Below are 27017 nucleotides of genomic sequence, written 5' to 3'. Positions count from 1 at the left end.
TCGGTGGTAGATTGATATAATCTTCAGTCAATTGTTTGAATATCGAGAGCCAACATCATCTTCTTGATGAAAAGAAAAGACAAACGGAAGGTCAACATATGATTCTTTTCGATATATCGAAGATCAATAATCGATGTTCGATGTCAGATGTTTTCTTTTTCTAATTTTATTTGATTTCCTTTTTTTTCATTCGCAATTGTAATTGTCTCTCTCGATTTTTCTTTGTTAATTAATTGTACACAATTAAAGTGATTTAGGTGATTGGCTTGTTGATTGTCCTCTGGACTATTCTCTTGATTAAATTGTTCACAACAATTGGATTGATTCTTTACTTTATCTTCACCATTTTCAACTCAAAGTGTTTCTACCGGTAAATTTGTTTCTCAATCTTTTCTTTTCATTTTTCTAACCTGATTATTGTTGATTTAATTTACTTCCTCTATTGTTGAATTACACCTCAATCCCATATATTTTCATCTCCAAGATTAATATAAATCAGTCAACAATATGCCTCTTCCAAGTTTCATCATCATGAATGGTTCCAATTTCCTCCGATCTACTAATCGTCTCAACAGTTTTACAAGAAATTATCCAACTAATGTTCAACGAGCAGTTCATCAAGCCGAATTATCAAAAATTCTGATCGCTAATCGAGGTGAAATCAGCTGTAGGATTGCAAGAACAGCTAAACGAATGGGACTATTAACAACTGCAGTTTACTCTAACATGGATAGAGATTCGATGCATGTTTACTTGGCTGATGAAGCAATTAACTTGGGAGATTCACCATCAGCTGGTAGTTATCTTAATAAAGTTAAACTGATTGAAGCAGCTAAAAGATGCGGAGCTCAGGCAATTCATCCTGGTTATGGTTTTCTCTCTGAGAATCCTGAATTTGCTGATATGGTTAATTCATCTGGACTTATATTCATTGGTCCACCGGCATCAGCCATACGTGATATGGGAATTAAATCAATTGCCAAACATATTATGTCTCATGCTGGAGTACCGGTAATTCCTGGTTACCATGGGGAAGATCAAAGTGATCAATTATTACTATCAGAGGCTGAGAAAATTGGTTTCCCCATAATGATAAAAGCAATTAAAGGAGGTGGTGGTAAAGGAATGAGAATCTGTTTAGCTAAAGAGGATTTTATAACTCAACTTGAATCAGCGAGACGAGAATCACTTAAATCTTTTGGTGATCAATCGGTTCTAATTGAAAAGTATGTTGCTAATCCTCGTCATGTTGAGGTACAGGTATTTGCCGATCAACATGGTGACTGTGTTTACCTGTTTGAGAGAGATTGTTCAGTCCAACGAAGACACCAGAAGATTATTGAAGAGGCACCAGGACCAGGAATTGACGATGAAACTCGATCAGAATTGGGTAAAGCCGCTGTTCGAGCTGCTCAAGCGGTTAACTATGTTGGTGCTGGAACTGTTGAATTTATTTACGATCCTAAAGATGGTAAATTTTATTTCATGGAAATGAACACTCGAATTCAAGTTGAACATCCGGTTACTGAGATGATAACTCGAGTGGATCTGGTTGAATGGCAAATACGAGTAGCTCGTGGTGAGACTTTACCCAAATATCAAGAAGAGATTAAACTTCATGGACATTCAATGGAGGCCAGAATTTACGCTGAAGATCCTGAGAATAATTTTATGCCCGGAGCAGGTAAACTGGGGCAAATTAAGTTACCTGAACATGAAGAAAATGTAAGAATTGAAATGGGAGTTCGAAGTGGTGATGAAGTTTCCGTTCATTATGATCCAATGATCGCAAAACTTGTTGTTTGGGCTCCAGATCGAAATTCAGCTTTAATGAAACTTCGTTCATCGTTAAGTAAATTCAATTTATCGGGTTTGAAAACAAACATCAATTTCCTTCATCGTTTAGCATCACATCCAGAATTTGCTGCTGGTCGAGTTCACACCGATTTCATCAAAGAACAAGAGTCAACTTTGTTTACTAAAACCGAATTACCTTCAAAGTTGATTAACATCACCGCCATCGGTGTATTTGCTTCATCAGCTGCATCATCGTCGATTTCATCTTTACCCACCAATGTGTTCAGTCCACTGGTGACCGATGCCTTCAGGTTACACCAAACGATGACCTCACAAAAAACATTCACTCTCCTTTACAATGATGAAAAATACTCTGCTGTGGTCAAGCAACATGGACCAAATGAATACTCAGTTTCACTTAATGGATCACCTTTTGTTACACTTGAGGCTAATTACGATTCATTGACCAACTCATTAAGGGTCAATGAAGATGGATTAACTCAGAATTACAAATTTCTTAAATCATCTTCAAGTCAGGTTGCCTTGTTCACTTCGGATAAAGGTGGTTACAATTTCGAGCTGGAAACCAAACCTCATTATCGGTCAACCGGATCAACTGAATCTTCCGATGGAGCTGCTGGTGTTGTCGCTCCAATGCCCGGTGTTATCGAGAAAATTTTGGTCTCCAAAGGTGATACAGTCGAAACGGGAACACCGTTGGTCGTTATGATGGCTATGAAAATGGAATATATAATTAAAGCAAAGGTCAAATCGAAAGTGGAAAGGATCATGTTCAAAGCGGGTGAAAATGTTCAAAAAGGTTCACGATTAGTTAAATTGGTGAATCTAGACGATAATCAATGATGAGGTTGATTAATTGTGAAAAACTATTCTACCCAAATGAACTTTTCATTAATTAATTTCTATCAATTTATATTTTTGGTGATTTAAAAATGGTGATCTTAGACAATCTGATACCCTTATGAAAACATTGGAAGGTAAATTTCGTGCCGAAGATGATAAACAATCATCACAAGAGAAACTACAAAAAGCCAAAGTAACAGCAAGTCGACATTTATTATTTATCCGACATGGTCAGTATACATTAAATGGTAAAACTGACGAGGAAAGATCATTAACTGAACTTGGTCGACAACAGGCCTACCTTGCTGCTCAAAGATTAAAGGAATTAAATCTTCCCTATTCACAAATTGTTCAATCAACAATGACCCGGGCCAAACAAACAGCTCAAATAATTTGTAAAGAATTACCTGATGTACCTGTTTCTAGTAGTGATCTACTTCGTGAAGGATTACCCATCTTACCAGAACCTTCAAATAATAAAGAGATAAACAATGTAAGAGCTTTTACCGATGGTCCAAGGATTGAGGCAGCTTTTCGTAGATACTTTTATCGTGCAACACCCGATCAAAAGGTGGACAGTTACGAGATATTTGTTTGCCATGCAAATGTCATTCGTTATTTTGTCTGTAGAGCATTACAATTACCTCCAGAAGCATGGTTACGGTTTTCTCTTCACAATTGTAGTTTAACCTGGATCGCAATTCGTCCCAGTGGTCGAGTAACTGTTTATACTGTCGGTGATTGTGGTTTCATTCCCCAAGGCAAACTCACAACCACCTAACCAATATAACTACCAAACCAGATGAAGCAAATAATATTATTAGTAAATGCTACAAATACAGGTAATGATAAATGAAGGTAAAGAAAACACAAATTTATCATTATAAAAGGTAAACAATTTGTTCACAGGTTTTAATTGTTTCACAAAAGAAACGTTTTAACTGATCCCTCTGCTAACAATTAACACGATTACGTTGGAGGTAAGTTGAATAAACGATTCAATAACTAGTCCTCATGAAGGTAAACACCATTTTATTTCTAGAAAATGTTGAAATGTTATTGTCTCTCCCATCAGAGAGATTAAAACACCGAACAAGGTTAAATCAAATCTTTTTAGTTACATTATGTTAAATCCACACGGTTGATGAACCAAAATGATTTGTACAATTAAAAGCGAATCAACAGAAAACGATTCTATTTGTCATCCAGTCAAATCTATTCGGTGGTAGATTGATATAATCTTCAGTCAATTGTTTGAATATCGAGAGCCAACATCATCTTCTTGATGAAAAGAAAAGTCAATTAATTATCGAGGTAATTGCATTAAAATGGTTAATCCAATCAGCGGTACTTTGATTATCTGCTTTTTTCCTTCTTAATAATCAGTCATAATAAACATTTTGTCAAGTTACTTTCTCTCTCTCTCCTTGTCTTGTTTGTTAAATTGTGAATGAAGATTGTGATTCCGGTTAAATGATTATCTCTTCATCACGACGATTAAGTTGATGATAATTCTGATTTATGAGTGTTAATGGTTTCACCTAAATGATGATGGTATTGATATAAAAAGATGATGATTAGGTATTGTTGGTGATGATGACAGACATGTTTCGGTCACTCAATATTTAGTGATTCAGTCAAAAGCCAAGATAATTAATTCTGTAGAGGAGATCAATCAGTCGTTAAGTTTTCTATTAATATAAAGAAAAGAGGGAGAAATAAAATTGATTGTTAGATGAGTAATTACGATTTGAATTTCGATTATACAAAAAAAATTAGAAATCGTTCTTACCTTTTGATTATATTTGAACATATCATCAGATTATTCTTATTATTGGTCTAAGAAACAATCAGATCGGAATGGATATTTACTAATTAAGTATTTGAACGTCAAGTATTTGAGGTAATTTGATGAGTTATCAACAAGGAAAAACAATAAGAAATTAACCATCTCGCCGCCGCTGCCGCCGGTGATCAAAGTCTTTCGTTCTCGATTTAAGTGACAATTATTTTCCTTGATGATTCCAGTGGAAAATATAATCAGAAATCAATGAAATGGGCTAATTCTGGTGGAATTAAAATACCCTGTTGAGAAGCGTGTCGTTTAAGTTCATCAAATTTATCTCGAATCTCTTCAATTTCTTGTCTCAAATTGTAAACATTTTCCTTTACTCTTAGAACATCCTCTTCGACCAGCATTTTATCACCTTCCAGTCCACCTTTAACCTCTAATCTTTTATTACGACAAGAAGCAGCATAACCACGATTCTTAAGTGTACGTCGTCGTTGTTTCATTCGAATAATTTCTTGTTTAGATAGACCAGAGTTTTTCAATTGTCGATTAAGTTCACGAACAGAAAGAGTAACCAAATCATCATCAGATATTATCTGTCCAGGAATTGGTCCAGCTCCATGTAAAGATGAGGTAATAGCACTTGCAGAAGAAGATGAATCACTTATACTAGTAATGGAACAATTAACACCATCCATCTCCATTGATTCCTCATTTGAAACTAAATCAAAGTCATCATCATCATCTGAGGAAAGACTTAATTTCTTCTCCTGTTTGAGGTTACCTTTTTTCTTCAAATGTGTTCCTTCCTTGGCCCGCATGGTTTTTCACCGTAATAGTATTAATAGTATATCACAAGATAAATCAATCTATTAACAGGTAAACTATTGTTAGACTAGTGGGTAATCCAAAGAGTAGAGAAAGAAAGAAAGAAAAGGAAACAAAAGAAAGGAAAGAAAGAGACAAGACAACGATAGAGATAAAAGCAACAACAGTGAGAGAAAAACAGAAACCAACAGGTAACCAAAGCAATAGAATAAGCAGAAAATAAAAAGGCCAGAAAAAGTAAAGATCAGGGAAACCGAAGACGATCAATCAATATAATGTTTTACTTTGATTGTTGAAGCAAAACAAAATAGAAACCAAGAGAGATGATTATTGAATCCGCTGAATCACAGTGACAAAGCAAAAAAGAAGCTGAAAAAAAAGGAAAGAAACAAAAATGAAAACATTAGGAAACATGATGATTGAGTTGATTAGTTGATTCATTATTCAAGATTCTCCGGTGAATTAAGGATACACACAGAGGTTAAATACACCTTAACTAACCTGTTTCAAAATGGATTGGAAAGGTAAATCTGCTTATGAAATCAATTGTTTCTCATTTTGATTGAGAAAAATAATTTAACAGGAACAAAAGAAAACAAAACAACTTTTCTGTTGATAATATAGAGAGAAAATATTAAAATGTCACTTGTGTTGTTTTTGGAGGAGAAAAAGAAAACTAATTCTTTGTTTACATTTTGTAAATCTAGTTTTCTTTTATTCAATTAGATTATTCATCTAATTGTTGAGGAAATTTAAATGGCCAATTGGTCGGGGTAAAGGTAATTCTATTCAATATTGTTCGTCTTCAGGTTTGTCGCTTGAATATTAACCTCTAAATAAGAGGTCACCTTGAAAAGGGTTGTTTACAATTCCCGTTTGGTTAAGTCTTTTAATCTTAATTGATTTTGTTGGAAGGTTAATTTAGTTAGGAGGGCAAGTTGAACTTTTCTTTCACAATTGATTGTTAATTAGCCTGGAAAAGGGTGATTTCTTTGAGTCTATTTGAAGACCGTTATGATGGATTTTAAGTATCGGTGGAAAATCATTTAGATTAATTTTTCAATCTATTGATAATATGATCTGATTAACATCATTTTTAAATTGAATTTCTATTGATTACAATTGATTAGAATTTCTGTTTGATTGGGTTGAAGTTTGAGTGTCCGAATGGCTTTTAAAAGTCCGAAGTATTGGTGAACATTTGATTCGTTGGGTTTCCGATTTTGTTTTCCCTGGTTTTAGGTGATGAGGATCAACAATTTAAAAGTTCAGGTTTAAACCATAAGCCTAAAAATTATTTATTTAACTGAACATTGAATCGATCTAATTACAATTGAATTTAACCAGCTCGTTTTTTTTCAATCCAAAGTGGTTAACAATATATAGTATTATTTTTTTTCTGCTTCTTTAACGGGTTAGGGTAAATGGTGTAGATGTAATTTAAATCCAATTGACTTGAAAACATTTAAATGAGTTAAATGTTGAAAGATAGTGAGATGAACTTGATGTCCCAAATTTTTGCTAAATAGTAAAGGAGAAAATTCTAATGATGCCCAATTTCAGGATGATGTTCATAACGTTTCGGAACACTGGGAAATAGGGTATTTATAAATTGAATGGTAAAAGGGATTCCATTTTCACGATAACCACCAAAGTATCTAACATCAACACAAACCCAGACGATGGTAGCAAACATAACTTTCTTCATTACTTTGTGTATTGGATTAAAAAACCATTCAGGCTCAGCGAAAGGATTAGGCCCAGCCCGAGGGAAAGTGTTTCTTGAGATACGATCACCACCATGAGCAAAACGAGTAATCATATTTCGAGCAGCAGAAGGATTGTGTTTAAGAAGATTCGAATAAACCCTGAGAGCACTCATGTTGCCGGATGAAACTGCAAGCAAACAAAGAACAAAAAAAGAACAATTAATTAATTCCACAACAAAAAATTGAATTCCAATTAGAAAACAATTCAATTGGATGAAGAAAAAATTGATTCAAGAAAAAAAGATGAAGACAAACGGAAGGTCAACATATGATTCTTTTCGATATATCGAAGATCAATAATCGATGTTCGATGTCAGATGTTTTCTTTTTCTCATTTGATTTGATTTCCTTTTTTTTTCATTCGCAATTGTAATTGTCTCTCTCGATTTTTCTTTGTTAATTAATTGTACACAATTAAAGTGATTTAGGTGATTGGCTTGTTGATTGTCCTCTGGACTATTCTCTTGATTAAATTGTTCACAACAATTGGATTGATTCTTTACTTTATCTTCACCATTTTCAACTCAAAGTGTTTCTACCGGTAAATTTGTTTCTCAATCTTTTCTTTTCATTTTTCTAACCTGATTATTGTTGATTTAATTTACTTCCTCTATTGTTGAATTACACCTCAATCCCATATCTTGATTACAATTAATTAATATTTTTCTTGTTTTTTTCCTGTGATCTTTTGTTTTTATCATGTTTCACATTTTCTATTGATGCGAAAAACATTTCCACCTGATCTCAAGGATCTGACATTTGGGTTGATTTGAGTTTCCATTTCTCATTGGTTAATGTTGTTAATTATGCTGATCAATATTGTCATTTATCTTATGGAATTTTAATTCTACGCTCTTGATTTAATCTTTTATGAATCTTTTTTTACACCAAGGAACATGTTCTACAACCTTTGTCCAAATGGTAAACTTAGTTTACAAAGCTTCATCTATTCATTAAGTGTTTTTCCTGTCATCTTATTACTCTTCTCAATATCAACCTTTAATGATTTATTTAATCAATTATGGGCCATCCCTTATGTGGCATTAATCATAATAGTACAACTAATTTGTTACTTCATTTATTCCCAAGTAAACTATGATTACCAAGTAAGTATTTTCTGTCAATTGTTACCATAGACTTTGTTTCTTATTCTATTTGATTTTTATTTCCAGATAATTTGGCGGTCAACTTTACTTGGATCTATTTTCGGCCTAAGTTTGGCTTATTGTTCAATTGTTCCAATTCATTGGATTCCATTTTTTCTATTTCTGACCATTGTCAGCTTATTCCATTTCTCTGAGTACTTAGCCATAGCAATAACTAAACCCAATTCGGTTAAGATTGAATCTTTCATGTTAAATCACAGTGTTGCCTATCATACAGCCATGATAACTGCAGTCGGCGAATATTTCATTGAACTTCATTTCTCAACTTCTATCAAGTCTAATATTTACATTATGATTGTCGGATTGGTTATGTGTTTAGTTGGCGATGCTCTTCGTAAATTGGCCATTCTGACCGCAAGAACAAACTTTGATCACACAATTCAAACAAGAAGATCAAGAGATCACGTTCTGGTTACTCACGGTGTTTACTCTTGGTCTCGACATCCAGCTTATGTTGGATGGTTTTGGTGGGCTATTGGAACTCAGGTAATTATCAAATTGGGCTAATTTTAAATCAAAGACAAGCCTTACAAATTTCTAATTGTATATTTTTTCTTGTGTATTTTTGTTTTTAGGTTTTATTGGCCAATCCAGTTTGCCTTGTTGTTTACATCGTTGTTACTTGGAAATTTTTTTATGAACGAATTCGTGATGAGGAAATGTTGCTGGTAGACTTTTTTGGACTAGAATATATCGAATACCAAAGAAAAGTACCCACTCGACTTCCATTCATTTCTGGATACCCATTTGGTGAATGAAATTAAACCAAAAAATAAGATGCCAATCAAAACCTACAATTACAAACATATCATTAACTCAGACTCATCACTCAAGTCATCAAACATCAATAGTACATCAATTTATTTCTCAATCAAATTGACTAACACAAATGAAAATCATCAGTATGGAAAAGAAATCAAAATCATCAATCGATGAGAGAGAGACTGATAATTGAAAACATAAAATTGATCTATTATATATATAAAAGTGAGAAACAAGTTTTCGCAACTTATATTATTAATACTTTCTCAAAATAGATCTTAATTAGATAACTAAATAAACTTAAATAGCGATTGTTAATTCATTCACAAGGAAATAACTTTTACAAACAATCAGCTATTTGTGTGAGAAAAAAGGTATTTACATTAAACTGTCACAATGGTGAAGAAATAATCACAATAATTAAATTGAATTGTGATTTCAGAACATAATTCCGGTATATCTCCAAAACAATTGATATTCAATTAATCATAACATTTTAAATCTCATTAATTGTGAATAAAGTAAACACAATAATTCAAAAATCCATGGTAACCAATGTGAAGCTCAAAACAAAACAAATTGATTGTTAACCATTGAATTTAATCTTGAAACAATTAATTTAACCACTCAACAGTCAATCATGTCAACAAATCAAGTAAATGTTGATAGTAAATTGATTAAATCAACTCAAGACATTTTAAGTAAAATAATTAAGAAACCAATTCTAACCGAGAAGTTGTTAAAACGACCTCCATTTAAATTTCTTCATGATATCATCATAAACGTAAGTTGAATCATCTAATTGTTAATTACCAACAATCAGTAATCTGATCAACCTACAGATATAATTTTCACTTAATTGTTCACCTTTTTTTTGCAAATATATGAATTTTCTTACCTTTAATGATGATATTTTAATCTTAATTCAGTCAACAATTGATCTCATGATAATGAAATTTGTTTCTCTCCTTTTGATTCAGGTTATTAGTTCAACTGGTTACATGAAGGATTCATTTAATTCCGATGATCTTAATCAATCAATTCAGAAAGATAAAGAAGGCAAAATTGATTTTCTTCAGAAAGTAATTGACATTGTCGGTAAGAATTGTTTACAATTAGCGAATAACAATTAAAAATCAAAGTGTGAAAGGACAATCTTTGGTTTCATCCTCCATTATCCTAAGATTTTAGATGATCAATCAATCAGTAATGATTAGAATCTTTAATTTAATTCTGTTGGTTTAATTTCTGTGTTCAGGTTCAACATTAGGTAAGCCCGTTGATGTGAAGGCAGCTAAAATTGTCGCTGGTCTTGAACCTGATAAAACTAATCAGTTCCTTCAATTACTCGGTAAAGCAGCGATTGTCTCAACTCGTGGTGGTAAAAAAGACTCACCATCAACAACAGTAACCAAATCAACTGTTAAAAGTGTAAACAGTAAAACAATTAATCGACCAGGTAAAAAGTCAACACCATCGGCCGTTAATAGTAATCAATCAGGATCAATTGGATCGAAAGGTAAAAAATCCTCGACAAATGATGGCAAAACTGAACAATCAATTGGTAAAAATACTAATCAACTAAATTCTCGAGAAAATTCAGCAATTAAAGAAATTAAAACCCCAGCTAATAGTAGACCAGGTAGTTATCGAACCAGAGGATTAGGTGATGTTAATGATGATCAAGATGAAAAAGATCAAAATGATAATCATAATGAAAATTTTGATAATGAATTAAGAGATAAAATTAATTCTGCAAAAAGTGTTGTTGATTCTTCAAATTTAATTACTAATCAAAGTTCATTAATCACGGAAAATGATGATGATGAAATGATGAAACCGGAAGATAATCAGTCAGTTAATGCTCCAGGTGAAACAATTACGTCCGTAGATGAATCTTCAACTGATTTACCTCGAAAAGGTATGTTAACAATTCATTCATTGTTGATTAACTTTCTCTCCCAATTAACAATTAACAATCAACAATCAACAACAACAACAACAAATGATTATTCTCATTATATTTTTTTTTTACATTCGTTTGATGTTGATTGTTGGTCACAGACAATCTTAATTATACACCAATCCTGATTAATGTGAACGATGAATGATCATGATTAAGATGATTAGGAACAGAAAAATTAAATTGTTAAGGTTAATCATCAAGTAGATAAACGTGATTCTAACTAAATTGGCTTCCGGTTAGAATTGTGATTATCATTGACAAAAAAAGTTGCAGAACAAAATTAAATAAATTGCCAACGGGGAGAAAAATTAATTCTATAATTAAAATTGTAATAGTAGTTAATTGTTTCTATTAGCTTTTCAATCGTAATCAATTCAATTATCCTTTGTAAAGTGTAGCAATTTAAATATTAGACTCGGATCATTAGTCTAATCAGTTGTAATCAATTTCAATATTATCATTTATTTATATTTACATGTAAATCTAATTCAAATGTTTCAATTGATTGTAACAATTAGAGATTTACAATTGTAATCAAAGTGTCTCCTTACAATTAACTTGTTAAACATTTTATCCTCAATTGTTTTCTAATAACCAGATTTTTGATTAACTTTTAAATTGTTTGATTTACTTGAATCACGAATCATCTGCTTGATAAAATTAAATGGACGAGTTCAAGTTGATTGTTTCAAATTACAATTTAATTTTTGTTTATGTTAACAAATTTTGATTAATCAAACAGTTAATTTAAATGGGTAATTACTTGATTATTGAAAAAATAAAACCAAATTACTATTGAATATGATTAATTTATGTAAGTGAAAAAAAGTATACACTCTCAATCCAGTTAATTGATCAATTAAATGATAAACATGTAATTTTCTTGGTACAACAACAATCAATTTAATTGTTTATTGTTGATGAATGACACAATTTTTATTTCAATTGCAATTTAACCGTTTACATGATTAACTTATTCAAATTTGATTCGTTTGTTAATTGATTATTTTTTCCTCTCTCTCGATTTGATCAGGTCTTCCTCAATTAATGGTTCGTCCACCAACAGGAACCACCATATCTCATACACCCAGGTCACCACGGCCCAGTGCTCGTCCCACTACAGCGAGAGCGGCTCCACCTAAAGTGGTCACTAAACGTGAACTAATGGACTCGCCGAGTATTGACCAATCGAGAATATTATCTTCATCAGAACCGGTGGAAAATTTGATTACAGAAAAGGTTCGACCAGGTACAAGTGCTGGTGGACGAAAAAGTGTACTTAGGGGTGGAAATAAAAGTGCCCTTGGTGGTGGTGGTGGTGGTGGAGAGAGAAGTGATCAAGATGAAGATGAAGATGAAGATGCCATGTTTATAGTTCAAGAGGTTAAAGACGATCTTGCAAGTACCATTGAGTCGAGTGTTTTGTTACAAGGTCATTCGATTGGTGTCACCGAAGAGGACAAGTCAAAGGGTAGTTTGGTTAAACAGTTAATCGAAACCAAAGTAGCTTTGGAAGGTAATAATCAAACCGATGGACAATTGAATGTGACCAATGGTCATCTATCCAATGTTTTGGCTTCCCGTGATATCAACAAGTTAAGGGAAAACATTCAACGGTTAACCCAACTGGCCACACCATTAGGTCGGATTTTGGACTATCTTCAGGAAGATATTAATTCAATTGTTACTGAACTTCGAGGTTGGGTTGATGAACATTCAAAGAATATGATTAAATTGCAAGAAGAGAAAAGTTCAATCGATACTCACTTAGAACCATTTCGAATACAGTTAGAACATTTGGACAGTGATATTAGTCGACTTTACGAAAGCATCTCAATCAGAAAAGCAGCAATTCTCAGGAATGAAGAAAAAATCGAGAGAATAATTAAAATGGTTGTAGAAAAATCCAACTAATTGTCGGAACAGATTCGAATCTCATCTCATTAATTGTGATTATTATTATTAAACTTTCAGAAAAAAGATGAAAATTGTTCGATCTATTAAAAGAAAATTGAAAGTTAATTGTTTGGTAGAAAAAGAAATGTAAAAATCTTTATTAAGAATTTAATTTTTATGAGATGTTGGTGATTAATACATCATCTTAGATTGAGTTTTAATCAATCATCGTTTAATTTTTCGGAACATTGAAAATTAAACCGATTGAATGTTTGATTTGAATTAACAAATTGTACACAAAAATTTGATGGTGATTAAAATAATTTCTGAGTAAAACTAAGAGTATTGGTCATTTAACAGGAAGATAAATGATGAGAAATTCACACAGGTAGAGAAAAAAAGTTAATCTGAATTCGTTTGGAAGAAAAAAAATTTTCAACACTTGGCAATTTGTTAACAAATTCTGTTAATTATTTGATTGGTTTTCCAGTGATTTATGAACGATATTGATTCCATCTTCTTGAAGAGACGGCGTATCTTGATCGTTGTTGTTGTTTTGGCAGTTCTTGGGAATAGTAAACTGAACTTGGCTCGTAATCTGGTTCCTCATCGGTAGTTTGGACTACTGGAGGTGGGATTGGCTGGGGAGCGGGTCTCTGTTGGTAAGATGATTTCATTTAGATTATTGTGACTCTTGATTCGGTAAATATACTTACTCGTGGTGAAGTTTTACTTGGTCGTCTAACTGGAGCTGGAGCTGGAGCGGGTTGGTATGAGGGAACTGGAGCTGGAGCTGGAACTGGTCGGTAAGCTGGAGCTGGGGCTGGTTGTTGGACTGGTCTGTATGATGGGACTTGAGCAGGTGAGGGTGGACGGTAAACTGGGGCTGGCCGAGGGATGGGACGTGGAGCTGCTGGTGCAGGAGGTCGGTAAGCTGGGGCTGGTCGGGGAGCTTGTGGTGGGGAAACCTTTCCACTTGGTCGTGGAGCAGGAGCTGGGGCTGGGGCAGGAAGGGCAGGGAGTGCTGGTTGAACTTGTTCTTGGTAGTCTGGTTGTTGTGGACCTTCAAAGTCAGTAGTTTGGTCAGTTGCTCCTGAACCGTAATTTGGACCTTGTACTTGAGGTCGTGGAGCTGGGATTGGTCGTTGGACTGGGGCTGGTCGTGGAAGGGGTCGTGGAGCTAATGAGCAAAAATATATTAATCAGAATAAAGTTTTGAGCAATATTTTAACCGAAGAAAAAAAAACACTCTTACCTCCGCTGACAACTGGTCGTTGAGGAATTGGTCTGTTAGCGGCTGGTGGTGGTGGTCGAGGACGAGGAGCTGGTTGAGAGCCAGGAGCGGGTTCAGCACCAGGTTTTCCTAAATGATTAAAGAATAATTCAAATTAGTTAGCAAAGTTTGAAGAGAATGAAATTGGAGATTTGAAGGAGTAATAAGATTTTAAATTGTTACCTAATTCTTCATTGGCATTGTAGAAATTTGGTGAAGCTGAACAATCAACGTTCTGAGGATGATCACAGGATAAAATTTCTTGATTGAACATAGTTCCAGTTCCACAGAGGAAAGATTCTTTTCGACCGTTGAAACACATATGATAAACGGAACAAGCGACTTCCATGTCAGCGTACATTCCTGGATCATAAGGTTTACCATCACAAGTGAAACTAGTTTGAGGTACTAGTGCTGGTGGTTCAGGTCCCGCTTCACCTTCGACAGAATTGGGAGCTGGGGCTCGTTCACCTTCTTGGATTTGTTGAGATCCAGTTGAAGTTGATCCATCATAACCTCGATCTTGTTGCTGTTGTTGCTCGAATCGACCAGAATTGTAATTCTACTCGATTGGAGATCGTTAATCAAACAAAAAGTTTCCAAAGATAATTCAAAGGTCCAGAAAAATAAAGATGAAAGCGATTTAGACGATCAAGATGATTGAAGAATGGACAATGTTGGATGTAACAGAATAAAAAAGGAAAAAAAAGAAAATACAATATTAGAATTTCAGAGAAAAAGAATCTGAAAAGAGATGAAAGGATTCAAACTAACCGATTGGGCTGAAACAGCAGCGAAAATAAATAATAAAACGAAAGATGATTTAATGAACATTGTGAATTAACTCGATGAAGTTTAGGTAATCTCAGGTAAGAACACAAAATAAAAAATTAACGAACTGAATAAATTTGATCAACAAAAACTGATTGTTCCAATGAAGAAAGTCTAATCCATTGACCTAATGGAACCAAAGACAAGACACTAACTGATCACAACTCGAAGGAGATTCTCAAAGTCTTTAAAACTTTTCCAGGTAAAGAGTGAGTCCATTGATTAATTACACTTTATCTCTCTCTCTCTCTTTCTCTCTCTTCCTTTCTCACTCACTCACTTTCTCTTTCATTTTCTAAACGAGGGGGTTGCTCTTCCTCTTTTTTCTACTTTCGTTTTCATCTTCATCCACTTTCTCTTCTCACTCTCTTAATCCTCTTCGCCACTCACTCTTACATCTTCGTTCTCATCTTCCTTTCATTCATTTACCTGTCGAGAAGGCGTATTTCTCTCTCTCTCTCTCTCTCTCTCTCTCATCTTATCTTCCAGTCACGAATAAGCCTCTTTCTCCCGAACTGCGAAAAAAATATATTCAACCACGAAAATTACGTTTAGGTATGAGATTCATCTTACCTTCTATAAGATAGAAAGAGAATTAAAGAAGAAGATAAGAATGAGAGAAAAATATAATAAGATAAAGTAACATGAAGATTGAATGATTATGATGATGATGAGAAAACTTGATTCTCAACAATGAACAATTATAATCAATGGAGGACAAAATTCATCTTAGACTCACAATAACAACGATAATTTTTTTTTGCGTTTTTCCATCTTCTCTTTCTTTCTTTTTCTCTTACTCTGAATGTAGGTGTTTGTAGCCATTGTACTCTATCCATGATGATGATTAACAGTAGATGATGAAAGGTAGATTTAGATATACAAATTGGTTGCGTTATTACCTGGAAATTATCTTAACCGTGGAAAGTTTAACGCGATTACGAAGATATGGATTAATAAATGTTCAAGGATAAAAAGATAGGATTATCTATCATTGATCGACTGAAACATCAACTTTATCAATGAGTTTGAGGTTTAAATATAAAACTCGAGTGACGGTCGTTCGGAATGACCTTAGTTTTCAATGGTCATTTTCCTGACAGTTCGTGATTTCAAATCAACTTAAACAACTCATGGTGATTATAATCATCTAATCGATAGGAGTACAAATGAAAGGTCACCTTTTTCTTTGTTTTATAAGCTCAACTATCGGTAAAGTTAATCGACCATCAAAACAATTAATCAATAAAAATCTTGAATAACTAATCAATTCATTCACTTTAATCAACAACTCTACGTATGAATAATACATATAAATGATAATCTTTTAATCTTTTCGATCATTTTTTCTTTTCGTTCTTTCTTTATTTTTCTTTCAAATGGTCAACAAAAATGATGACCAGAAACAAGAAGAGAAAATGATAACAAAAGATGCTGAAGGTCTTTTGTCATTCTAATGTTAACATTGTTTTTCTTCATTATTAACTTTTCCTGCTCATTAATTAATTGAAGAAATTAGCTAATTGTCTTAATCTTTACTCACACTAATTGTAAAAGTAACAAAAAAAATCTCATTCAAAATATTATTTTTTCATTAAACAACAACAAACGATGAAAACTCTGAATGGATTAATCATAATTTGAGTTTTGTTAAGACTTAATCTTAATCATCAAAGTTTAATTCTAATACTGTTGGGTGTTAATCTCAAGGTGTTCAAATTAATAATTAGTAAAATAGTTAATCAAACAATTTTTCTGTTCGATTACGATATAATCATGAGCTAATTACCTTACAACCCCCTCTTATCATACACCAGGTAGATTAATCAACTCCAAGGTTTATGATGTGTGATTATGATATTTGGAGTTAATTGTTGGGTGGCATCATCGCCATTGGTTAAGACTGAGGAAACTTCATTGGATCGTAATTATCATGAACACGTAACCATCAATCGTCGGCTCGGCGATGAATTAAAAAACCAAGATAACAATTAAATCTCGCCAGTTACGATATGGAAAACACAACAACATCATCATCAACAAAATGAAACAACAACAATAACAACGATTTGTCTTATTTTTTTAATCATCAATTCTCACGCTTCCTTTCCCTTTTCTTTATCATGATGATCGTAATCATCATCATCTTACTGATTTACATGATAATATTATTCACTTGTTGTTTCACTCAGATTTCCAAGCCTTTGCCGAAAATCTGATTCAAGGTGATCTCCTATTTTTTTCCAAGCAAACAATACATATAATTCAGTTTCACCCAACATCATCATTATCGTCGTCAGAAAGTAACAACGAAGTGAAAACTGTGATTTCTACTCACTTAAATCACTAGTGTTACTTTCTAGTCATTGGATAATAGTATTAATAATCAACTATCTTGGGTCATTTCTGTAAGTAAATGTCCAGTTTGTTTCAGAGGATTTTCCCAAGTTAATCATAGACGAAGTTATTACTTTTTCGTTTCTCTCTATCACATTTCGAAAGGGATTTTCCCTGCTTCTTGCTTTCGCCATCATAATCACCATCATTGGGGTATCCAATTAGTACTTGAGAATACCTTGTATTCACTGGTAACCCATCGAGCAATTATCCATTGATCCTCCTCTTTTTTTATTTCGATTGTGATTATCATTTAGATTAGGAAATATTTTCCAATTTTCTTGTAATTTAGTCGCTTCTAAATTATTTCATGTAATTTGGAATCAATTAAATCTAATCAATTAGAAGAAGAGAGTGAGAGACTCTTCTTGACCACCATCAATCATTCTCAATCACTTTTGATAAATTGACCACTTTTGGTCAATTCATCTCTCTCTCTCTCTCTCTCTCTTCCACCACGATTACAATTGTCCCTTTCTGACCGTAATCATCATTATATTTGTCATTAATAAGACATTTTCCTCTAATTATTGTTTACTATTATATCATTAAATTGATAATCATTACATACTCTGAGGCCAGAACAATTTAATCTCAACCAAATCAACCTAAAAATTGAATTACTGGACGATAATTGAAATGACCATGATGCTGAATAATGAAAAACCAATTGGATTGAAACAATCCTGAATAATATATTACATTGTAACTCTCTCAATCTTTCTCGTTAATCACAATTAACTAAAAAAGTTGAATGACTCAAAATAATCTATTGTTTTCAACAATAATGAGAAAATGTATAATCTCAGAAAATTAAGTTAATTATAAATTCTGTGTATCTTTTTTTATCCAGACAAAACAAAGAACGAATTAAATTAACAAGCAACAATCAACTGCATCTAGATAACTATTGAATTCATTATAAGTACGAAATTAAAAAATTAAATCACTAGAAATCTTAATAAATTCAGAACATGGGGAGATCATGATCATCTATCTTGGATAATTAATATCAAGACTAACAATTAACTAGTTTTTTTCGCCGAGAAAAGAAAAGTTTTGTTTCACTTATGTAATAATAACGTAGTTTCGTAATTAATAGTCGAGGGTCAACCTTTTTTTTTCAATTATAATCAACAAATTGACTCACAATTAGCGATCATGATGATGATATTGTGAAGTAATCAAGAAGATGATAATGATGACGATTTCTCTTCCGTTTCAAATATACACTCACATCTTTTAGATCATCAGAGTTTTACTATTGTTCTTGATCATTTAAATATTGATAGTAAATAATTAACATTTAATTCCTTCTCGATCTCAAGTGTTTGTCTGTCATTGATTGTCATTATCATTAATCGTTGAACAATCAGTTTATCCATCAACAACGATTACCATTATCATCATCATCACTTATTATACAGTAAAAAAAAATAATCATTAAATTCACAACTTTAATCAGTTTTAGTAGGTTGATGATGATGATTTTCCTTCATAATAATAAAATGATAGCTGGAAATGGATTACATTTTGATTGTGCCAATAACAAATAAAGATGATTATGTTGATTGTTGATAACTTCAACTAACAATCTCGTCTCGAATGACGTTATGTTATTTTTTGTTTTGTTTACTAACTGTACTTTCCGTTTACAACGAGTAGGTGTTGACCATGAAACAGGTAATTAAAATGATCGTCATTGACCCTTTTCTATGTGTGTTTGTAATAATTAAATTCTCGGTAACAAAATTCGTACTCCTGTTAATATACATAATTTTCATTATTATCCAAATCTACATACGAATCATTTTTCTTGTACTTTATTTCCACCTTTTTTAATTACCACACACAAAAACAATATGAAATTCTGAGCTAATAGAAAGTGCCATTGAGAATATCATCTTCTCTCTCTCTCTCTCATTTCATCTTCCTTCTTTCTCATTCTCTTTAGCCTCCTCCTCATCTCTTGAGATTTAAGGACATTATTCATTGTCTATTAATACAATTAACGGTTTACACCAAGGTTAATCAATAGATTAATTATTCATAACCAACACTAAATGTAACAACAACACTGATCATTAGACCTGATAGGCAAACATGGACAAGACATTACCTTTTTTTCAGAAAGTTTTTCCAGTTCCTTATTATTATTTTTATTCAAACTAATATCATGTTAAGGTCACTAGAACTTTTTTTCTTACACCTTTAAGGTATTCAGAAAACTAATGAGTTCTTAATTATCTTAACCATGATCACCATTAATTATCATTTTCCATTGTTGTTTGACAGCAAAGACACACACAAATTCCAATTATTCACCAAGTTAGAGGGTAACTGAATTTCAGAACTTTGTTGAACAAGTAAATCTTATCGAAAATCTTTTGTTTCTCTCATACAGATTGAGAAAAGTTTTTTTTTTCTCTCGAAATTGTCTCAACATTTACCTTAATCACTGCCATCATTATTTTTTCTCACTTTTCTTTTATTCTCCTGATTAATTTGACCATCATTTTTCTCATCATATTACTACAGGTAATGTATTCGTACAGGTATTAATAATTATATTACCTTATGTTGTTACCTATCATTGTATTAATTTAACGAAATGTATACTATTGTAAATCTCAGGTCAACTTTGCGATATTAGTTTAACTAATTAGTTTGTTACAATTTAACGCCTTTTTGTGTGTTAACCTAATTAACGGGTTTTCTGTTATTTTTTTCCTCATCTTCATCTATTCTCATCTTTACAGATTTAATTGCTTGATTAGCTTGATCACTGGCGATTGTGGAGAAAGTTAATTGTTACTGATTATACAGTAATCATCATTATCTGATTAAAAACAATCAAATTGTGTTTTATTGTAATGGTTTCATCAAAGTTAATAATTATCACACCTTAAAAAAAATGAATCATTTAAATAAGCAGGGAAAACTATCTCAACAATTAACATTTTTATGAGATGTTGATTGTTTATTTAGATTAAAAAAAAGTGAAAGTGATTAAGATTCTGATTTTTAATTGTTACTCATCATTATGCCTCTAATGTAATAATAATTTTAATTAATTCCTCAATTAGTTTTGCTTTTATTTTATTTACTTGAAAATTGAAATATGAAATTCTGTAAAAACAGCTCAGCCAATCAAATTGTTGAAACAATCGGCAAATTAACTAATTATGAGCTACTTTTAATTCAAATAATAGTTAGAACTCAATATAAAATATCAATAATATCAATATAAAGTTTATTGAACAATTCTATGGTGGAAGTGGCCTGATGATCAATCGAAACCGATATGTTCAGAACCACCAACGATTTTTGTTGTTTGACGATTTGAATTAATCATTTCAATTAAGCATAAGTATTGATAGTTAGCAATTAAACTAATAAATTATAAGAATGAGAGGTGATTAATGACTTTTTTGACTCGTAATTTACTTTTGTCAAACTGGTCATTTCGAAAGTCATCGTTCCAATAGCAATATCATTCGAATTTTGTTCCAAGAAAGTTTTAAAAAAGTTCTTTGTTTTGAGCTAAATTCTGTACCACGAACATCATTTTGCTTCGAGGGACTTTGTTCCAGAAATATCGACGAGTCCAGCTATATCCACTATAAATGAATTACTAATACTTTTGAGAAACTGAATACAAACATAATCATGTGCATTTATCATTCTTTTTGCTGAATTGTTGTTTATATTGATGAATAGATTATAATTCTGATGAACATTAAGTCAAGTTAAAAAAGTTTCGTGTACAATTAATTACAAAATGTAAAACATAATGGAAGCATGAAAGAAGGAAATAGAAAAGATAAGTCTTGGATTGATCAGCTGACAACCGGAAGTAAATCGATACTGATAATAAACAAGAAAGGAAAAAAAAATGACAACAAACTGACCAGCATTGGTAAGAATACAATGAAAAGTAGAAAGGAAAACTTTTCCCTCTTGATTTCATGTAATTCAGTGATATGAATGAATATCAACTGATGATAACGGTCAAGTGAAAAAAAGATTTCGCTTATTGTTCAATGAATCAACAATTATATTAATAATACTTTGATCAATTATCAATGAAGATGAGGTATAATCTTAAAGTTAACAATATGTAGACTCAATTGTCAAGAATAATAATCTTCAAGAAGGATTAGTGGAAGAGGTGAAGAAATGATTGAATGGAAAAGCCGATTAGTAATAGTAAAAGAGGAAAATGTGATTGAGTTAGAATTTTTAAGAATCAATGAAAGGAAGATAATTGTATGTATAGAGATATGTGAGAACTGTGAGAAAGAGAGAGTGAGAGAAATTCAGTTTGATAATGATATTCATATATATAAATCAGAGTAATTCATGGTGATTATTAGCACCATGATGATACAACTGTTGAAATGAGATGATTATGATAATAAGGATGAAAAATTGAAACATCAACACAAGTAAACAAGGATCATCATGTTAACATTAAAATGTTACACATTCACTTTTAATCACTTGTTTACTTTAATGATAATCATGATAATCAACAATAACGATAATGTTAATCATTAAGTAAGAAATAAGGATAATCAACAAATTACATGATCTTTTGTGTATTAATTCAAAAGATACATCAATAACAAGATAATCAAAAATTCAGGGTTGATCATCAGAAATCAAATCAACTTTGAATATTATCTTATTAACTTTTTCTCCAACAATTAACAATTAAAGAATCGCAGTTTTTTTAATCATCAACAATTTACTAAACATAAATGGTACAACAATTTTAAGTAGGTCAATGTTTACCTTGTGTGTTGTTGTTTTTAATCATCATCATCAACAATTAAGCAGCAATTTACAATTGCCAACGTTGATTTTTTTAATTTTCCTCTTCATTAGATTTAATTGTTTATCGTTATTCTTGTTTTTCATTGAATTTTAAACTTTGTCTTTTATTACCACAATTAACCTTTGATAAAATTTGATTAATTTAAACTTCTCACTGAATTTTACTCAATCCTAAACTTAATTGTTTATCAAATACTTATCGTTTATTTAATTAGTACCACTCGTTTACTAAGTTGATCAATTAATCAAGTTAGTGATGATAAAAATACGATAATGATCAATAATTACACCAATAAAACATCAATCCTTAAACTGTTAATCAAATTACTATTCAGACATTTTAATTTGATTGTTAACAAAATTTAGACAAAAGTTATTCAATTTAGCTTATTAGGAGTTTTTTTAGATTATCATCAGCAGTTAATTGTTGTAGGTGTGTTAATTGATTGTTATAGTAGGCTTTGATTCTGATTATTTGCTATTTAATTTAATTACGATTATTGTTGTTTCAATTCCATGTATGTTAAAAATACATTAAATTTTGATCTTGATATGTTAACAATCAACCCAATTAACATCAATTCATCAACTTGATGATTAGTGACTTGATTTTCATTCATAAATTACAATTAAATGGCAGACAATTGATTGTATTATTATGATAGAAAATCGTTGATTGTCTAAACGATGAATCGCAATAACTAATTTACAATCAAGTCTAAATTTTCCGGAATCAAATTAAACCTGATTTTATATTTCAAATTGATTTTTGATCTTACCAAATTAAGAATATTGATCAATTGTCATATTGAATCCGAACAACAATTAAATCAATTCTCACAATTAGAGATGAGTTTAAATAAGAGATGGCGACAATTTTTCCATTCAATTGAGACCAATCAGTTAATTGTTTAAAGATTTCATTCTTTAGCGTAAATAATTAGCTGATTTACCTTTTAAGAGAATAATTGACTATGAGCAATTAAATTAATTGTAATCTTCAACTGTACTCATTTAGTTTACCAATAAATTGATGTAAATTGTTTTCTTTCCAGGTATTAAAGGTGAAGGAGTTAATTTGATTGTAAGAAATGGTCAATTGATTTTGTTTACTCTTCTAATTCAAACCTTCATTTTGTTGTTTTCTTTCAAGTGTCATCATCATAAAGTGACCCTACCTTTAGACCTTGTGCTTAATCTGATTACCTTCCGTTTCCTTGTCCACCATTTTAGTTGAATTTGCTGACCGCTTGTAGTAGGCTAATGTTACATGTCGTTCCTCTCTCTCTCTCTTCATTGTCTCCGTGTCTTTTGTAATCTGAATGTCTTTTGAGATGATTAAGTAGCTAAGTTAGTTAATTGTCTAATCATTTAACTCTTTCTCTTCATAATCATTGATAATTAAGATGATGACCTTTAATTGTTGTTTTCACTTGTTGTTATTGTTTACCTTGTGAGTTGAGCTTTTATTAATTATCTTGATAACGTGTAAATGGACAAACAATTTAGAAAATGAAAACAAAGGTGAAAAACAACAACAAACCAGAAAATTAATAGTTAATTGTTTAACCTTTCAGATGAAATTTAAATTGGTTGTTCAATTTAACAACAATTTGTCAAATTCCGTTATAAATGGAGAGAGAGAATGATAGATAAATAAAGTTCATATAATTTTAATTGTAGTCACTTTACTCCTTTAACTGTTATCTTCATCCTCAAGATTATCCCTTAATGATACAGCAATTGACACTTTAATTAACTTTTTTTTCTTTCTTTCTGTTAATCAATAATCTTTGATTGATTGATTGATTGATTGGGAACGTATACTAAAAGATACAACTGGAAATTCAATGAAAAATTGTTACTGTTATGCTAATAAGTAGAAATAATTGTTTACAATTTAATACTAATTATCTTAAAATTAAAATAATTGAAACAATTAGCATAAAATTTACCTTTACCAATAAGTTTTTCTTCGTTCATTAGCTTCTAATTAGAATCAATTACAATATTTTCTGATTAAATTAAAACTTTTCCCAAGACTTGATCAATAATCACGATCAGTGAATTCGCAAAACAATTAAATCTACATATGAACCACTTGATTAAGAAAAAAATTGAATTGATCAATAATTGTGAGAAATTTTCAACTAATCAAATCAATTTTCACAATTTAGCCTTGTAAAGTACTGGTGAAATTAGTTGATCAGATTTATTTCTTATTGATTGTTAAATAATCATTCCAATATATCAAGTTAATTGTCTTTAGGTTTAAGGACATTAACTACTGATTTAAGTTGATTGCTGGTGTGATATTGATATAAATTAATAATTGACCATGAAAGCAATCAACAAGGATATCAAGACAATTACTCGCCACGATTAACTATGAAAATGATGAACCAAATTGTAATCAATTTGATTCACTAATCAAGACTTGATTAACTTGATCAATATATCAATTAACTTGATCATGAGTTGAAAGATTTGAATAAAATTTTTTGTTTCATTTAACTGTTAATAAATTGACAGGACAATTAAATTTCTCAATAAATAAAAACAGTTTGAAGATTAATCAACAAACTAAAAACTGACAATGACGATGATTAAAATCAACTGCTAATCAAGACAAACAATTAATAAAACTGTTCAATTTTTCCTGAAGTTTAAATTGTCAATCATGATTAAAGTTAATTGTTAATCTTGTTACGAAAAGAAAAATTCACTTTTTCTCACATGTTATTACATAGTATTTATCAATTAAACAATTAACTGTTAATCATTCCACTTAAATTGTTGGCTATTAGATTGTGTTTATTACCATTATTACCATTAAATTGTCAAGGACATTGAAAACGGAACCTTGATTTGATTGTGTGTGAATATGTACAAATAACAACAATTTAATAATCATTATGATCCATAAAGATACAATAGTGAACACTTTTTGTTGGTTAAAATTGGGTTTTTTAAGACAATTAAAACTAAATTAAACAAAGAGAAAGTGAATCAAGTTTATCAATTGAAGGTTAAATAAGTCATGCAATGGACCCAAGCTGAGTTAATCATTCACAATTAGTTGATAGTTATTATTATTATTAATATCTCAAGACTCATCATCAACAATAAACTTGATTCAGAATCTTGATAGTTATCATCAAATTTACTTTACTCAATACCAACCATTTAGTGGCGAGTAATTTATATTAATATTTAATCTTGACGATTATGATTTAGTTCACAGATTGTGAATATTAATTTTAACAATCAACAATCAACAATTGTAAAGATAATCCGATGCTTAAACTTTTAGGTAAAGGTCAGAAAATATCAATCATGAGAAAATCAATTGTTTTCTGTTTGATAATCATTTTCAACAATTAAACTTGTCCGAGACATTCAATGATAACCAGACCATTTAATTCAGGTAATTTAATTTCATCAATATGTATTCACTGATTATTTGGAAAAGTTAATCCACCAGAATTACTGATTGATCACCTTGAATTGTTGACAGTGATTTAATATTTATTATTATGATTGTGGTAATTACAATTATTGATGTTCAATTTGTTTAATCGCTAGGATTATGATTGATAAATATAATTACTTGATGAAATCATCAGAACAATCAAATACAGGAAGGAAACAGCAATAGTTTGTGGCGGGAAAAAAACTTTGGTGAGAAATGAATTGAATATTTTTTACCCATTCATCTTATCCAAACAATTTAATTACAATCAAATTCTCATTTGTCTTGTTCATATCAATTGAATTACACTTAAGTGTGATTTCTCATTGAACATTTATGATCAAATTGGTTAACAAATGAATAAATTTACTTCTCTCTCTCATAACCTTAGCTTCAATATTTTTACAATGAATTGATTAAGCTGATTGTTGTTGTGCTTTATTTTAATTTCTAGGTGTAGCTTATCAATGATAACGTTTAATTGTAGTCGTGATCTGTAATTGTAATCTTATGGATCAAATTAAATGGAATCTCTTAATCTCACTAAACTATTCATTTACTTTAATCAAATCAAATCAAATTTGAATATTTAATCAGCATGAAAATATACGATAATTTCATCAGTGATAAAAATATGAGATTGGCTTGTGATCTTTAATTATATTATTAATTCAAGGTTAAATTAGCCTAACCCTAAGGGCTTATTGTATTAAATACTTGTGTAAACAAAACTTTGAACAATTAAATCTTTCAATTAACATTCATCTAAGTTTTTTTTATCGAAGACACTTTATTAAAATCTAAATACAAAATCCTTCAATTGAATTAATTCATTTTGATCAAATAATATGATTTCCAACGACGATAAGTGAGAGTAATACTTTATTAATGTGCTATGATTGGGCTGTATCATTCACTAATTACATGATATCAACCTAATCAAAGGCCAACTTTTAAGCTCAATATCTTTAATCAAATTAAATTGTAAATCTAATGACACAAATTAATTAGAAGCAATTTATATTCAATCTAATGATGATTATGTCAACAGGATAATGATTGAATGATGAAATGATTAATTTGATTGTAATTTTCTTGCCTAATAATTGTCAAATTACCATTCGTTTTGTGTTGACTGATTACGTGACGAGTTTTGATTATTGTTGTGGGTTTAATCAAATTGTTACTCGCGACTTAGTTGGTTAATCTTTTCTGTGACCCGAGAGACGTGATTAACCAAATGTTCAAATTGTGAATGTCAATTGTAATGAAGATGAGACTAATTGTGAATCACATTTTAATTGTGATTGTGAAGGTTAAAATAATTTGAATTATAAGCTTAATCATTACTCTAGATTGTCATGA

The 27017-nt window shown here is 31.1% G+C and overlaps 6 protein-coding genes and 1 long non-coding RNA gene across 7 annotated transcripts; 5 read left to right on the top strand and 2 right to left on the bottom strand.

The window, feature by feature from the left end:
- The first annotated feature begins 37 nt into the window (after positions 1 to 37).
- On the top strand, positions 38 to 2727 carry LOC128387743 (methylcrotonoyl-CoA carboxylase subunit alpha, mitochondrial-like). The gene is made up of 2 exons (XM_053347004.1): positions 38 to 370; positions 485 to 2727. Exon 2 carries the CDS (start codon positions 508 to 510, stop codon positions 2659 to 2661), a length of 2154 nt encoding a protein of 717 aa, XP_053202979.1. The 5' UTR covers positions 38 to 370; positions 485 to 507; the 3' UTR covers positions 2662 to 2727.
- LOC128387758 (serine/threonine-protein phosphatase PGAM5, mitochondrial-like) lies at positions 2671 to 3589 on the top strand. The gene has a single exon (XM_053347026.1). It carries the CDS (start codon positions 2780 to 2782, stop codon positions 3440 to 3442), a length of 663 nt encoding a protein of 220 aa, XP_053203001.1. The 5' UTR covers positions 2671 to 2779; the 3' UTR covers positions 3443 to 3589.
- Positions 3590 to 3676: 87 nt separating this feature from the next.
- Positions 3677 to 7311, bottom strand: LOC128387759 (transcription factor MafK-like). Its single transcript, XM_053347027.1, has 3 exons — positions 5783 to 7311; positions 4454 to 5650; positions 3677 to 4352 (listed from the first exon to the last, which is right to left on the bottom strand). Exon 2 carries the CDS (start codon positions 5272 to 5274, stop codon positions 4702 to 4704), a length of 573 nt encoding a protein of 190 aa, XP_053203002.1. The 5' UTR covers positions 5275 to 5650; positions 5783 to 7311; the 3' UTR covers positions 3677 to 4352; positions 4454 to 4701.
- A 121-nt stretch (positions 7312 to 7432) lies between these two features.
- LOC128387756 (protein-S-isoprenylcysteine O-methyltransferase-like) lies at positions 7433 to 9296 on the top strand. The gene is made up of 4 exons (XM_053347024.1): positions 7433 to 7591; positions 7800 to 8156; positions 8223 to 8702; positions 8792 to 9296. The coding sequence occupies exons 2-4, from the start codon at positions 7947 to 7949 to the stop codon at positions 8972 to 8974; spliced, it is 873 nt and encodes a 290-aa protein (XP_053202999.1). The 5' UTR covers positions 7433 to 7591; positions 7800 to 7946; the 3' UTR covers positions 8975 to 9296.
- A 319-nt stretch (positions 9297 to 9615) lies between these two features.
- On the top strand, positions 9616 to 13462 carry LOC128387747 (TRAF3-interacting protein 1-like). The gene is made up of 4 exons (XM_053347014.1): positions 9616 to 9762; positions 9959 to 10076; positions 10237 to 10899; positions 11978 to 13462. Exons 1-4 carry the CDS (start codon positions 9619 to 9621, stop codon positions 12856 to 12858), a joined length of 1806 nt encoding a protein of 601 aa, XP_053202989.1. The 5' UTR covers positions 9616 to 9618; the 3' UTR covers positions 12859 to 13462.
- Positions 12967 to 15083, bottom strand: LOC128387753 (uncharacterized). The gene is made up of 5 exons (XM_053347021.1): positions 14888 to 15083; positions 14297 to 14675; positions 14096 to 14203; positions 13557 to 14020; positions 12967 to 13496 (listed from the first exon to the last, which is right to left on the bottom strand). Exons 1-5 carry the CDS (start codon positions 14945 to 14947, stop codon positions 13335 to 13337), a joined length of 1173 nt encoding a protein of 390 aa, XP_053202996.1. The 5' UTR covers positions 14948 to 15083; the 3' UTR covers positions 12967 to 13334.
- A 3738-nt stretch (positions 15084 to 18821) lies between these two features.
- Positions 18822 to 19889, top strand: LOC128387762 (uncharacterized). Its single transcript, XR_008325165.1, has 3 exons — positions 18822 to 19024; positions 19637 to 19677; positions 19746 to 19889. It is a non-coding gene; the product is annotated as an uncharacterized LOC128387762 (long non-coding RNA).
- The last annotated feature ends 7128 nt before the right edge of the window (positions 19890 to 27017 follow it).

This window comes from Panonychus citri, unplaced genomic scaffold (assembly GCF_014898815.1).
Source record: "Panonychus citri isolate SS breed McGregor unplaced genomic scaffold, ASM1489881v1 Contig00092, whole genome shotgun sequence".
Lineage (NCBI taxonomy): Eukaryota > Metazoa > Arthropoda > Arachnida > Trombidiformes > Tetranychidae > Panonychus > Panonychus citri.
Note: the sequence above shows the minus strand (reverse complement) of the source record. Positions and strands in the feature narration are given on the sequence as shown.

Excerpts from the sequence above, each read along its gene's own strand:
- LOC128387743 (XM_053347004.1), top strand. The coding sequence starts at position 508 with ATGCCTCTTCCAAGTTTCATCATCATGAATGGTTCCAATTTCCTCCGA.
- LOC128387758 (XM_053347026.1), top strand. The coding sequence starts at position 2,780 with ATGAAAACATTGGAAGGTAAATTTCGTGCCGAAGATGATAAACAATCA.
- LOC128387759 (XM_053347027.1), bottom strand. The coding sequence starts at position 5,274 with ATGCGGGCCAAGGAAGGAACACATTTGAAGAAAAAAGGTAACCTCAAA.
- LOC128387756 (XM_053347024.1), top strand. The coding sequence starts at position 7,947 with ATGTTCTACAACCTTTGTCCAAATGGTAAACTTAGTTTACAAAGCTTC. Across the intron at positions 8,157-8,222 it reads AAGTAAACTATGATTACCAA|ATAATTTGGCGGTCAACTTT; the intron begins GTAAGTATTTTC and ends TTTTATTTCCAG. Across the intron at positions 8,703-8,791 it reads GGTGGGCTATTGGAACTCAG|GTTTTATTGGCCAATCCAGT; the intron begins GTAATTATCAAA and ends TTTTGTTTTTAG.
- LOC128387747 (XM_053347014.1), top strand. The coding sequence starts at position 9,619 with ATGTCAACAAATCAAGTAAATGTTGATAGTAAATTGATTAAATCAACT. Across the intron at positions 9,763-9,958 it reads TTCATGATATCATCATAAAC|GTTATTAGTTCAACTGGTTA; the intron begins GTAAGTTGAATC and ends CTTTTGATTCAG. Across the intron at positions 10,900-11,977 it reads AACTGATTTACCTCGAAAAG|GTCTTCCTCAATTAATGGTT; the intron begins GTATGTTAACAA and ends CGATTTGATCAG.
- LOC128387753 (XM_053347021.1), bottom strand. The coding sequence starts at position 14,947 with ATGTTCATTAAATCATCTTTCGTTTTATTATTTATTTTCGCTGCTGTT. Across the intron at positions 14,676-14,887 it reads CTGCTGTTTCAGCCCAATCG|AATTACAATTCTGGTCGATT; the intron begins GTTAGTTTGAAT and ends CCAATCGAGTAG. Across the intron at positions 13,497-13,556 it reads CAAGTAAAACTTCACCACGA|AGACCCGCTCCCCAGCCAAT; the intron begins GTAAGTATATTT and ends TCTTACCAACAG.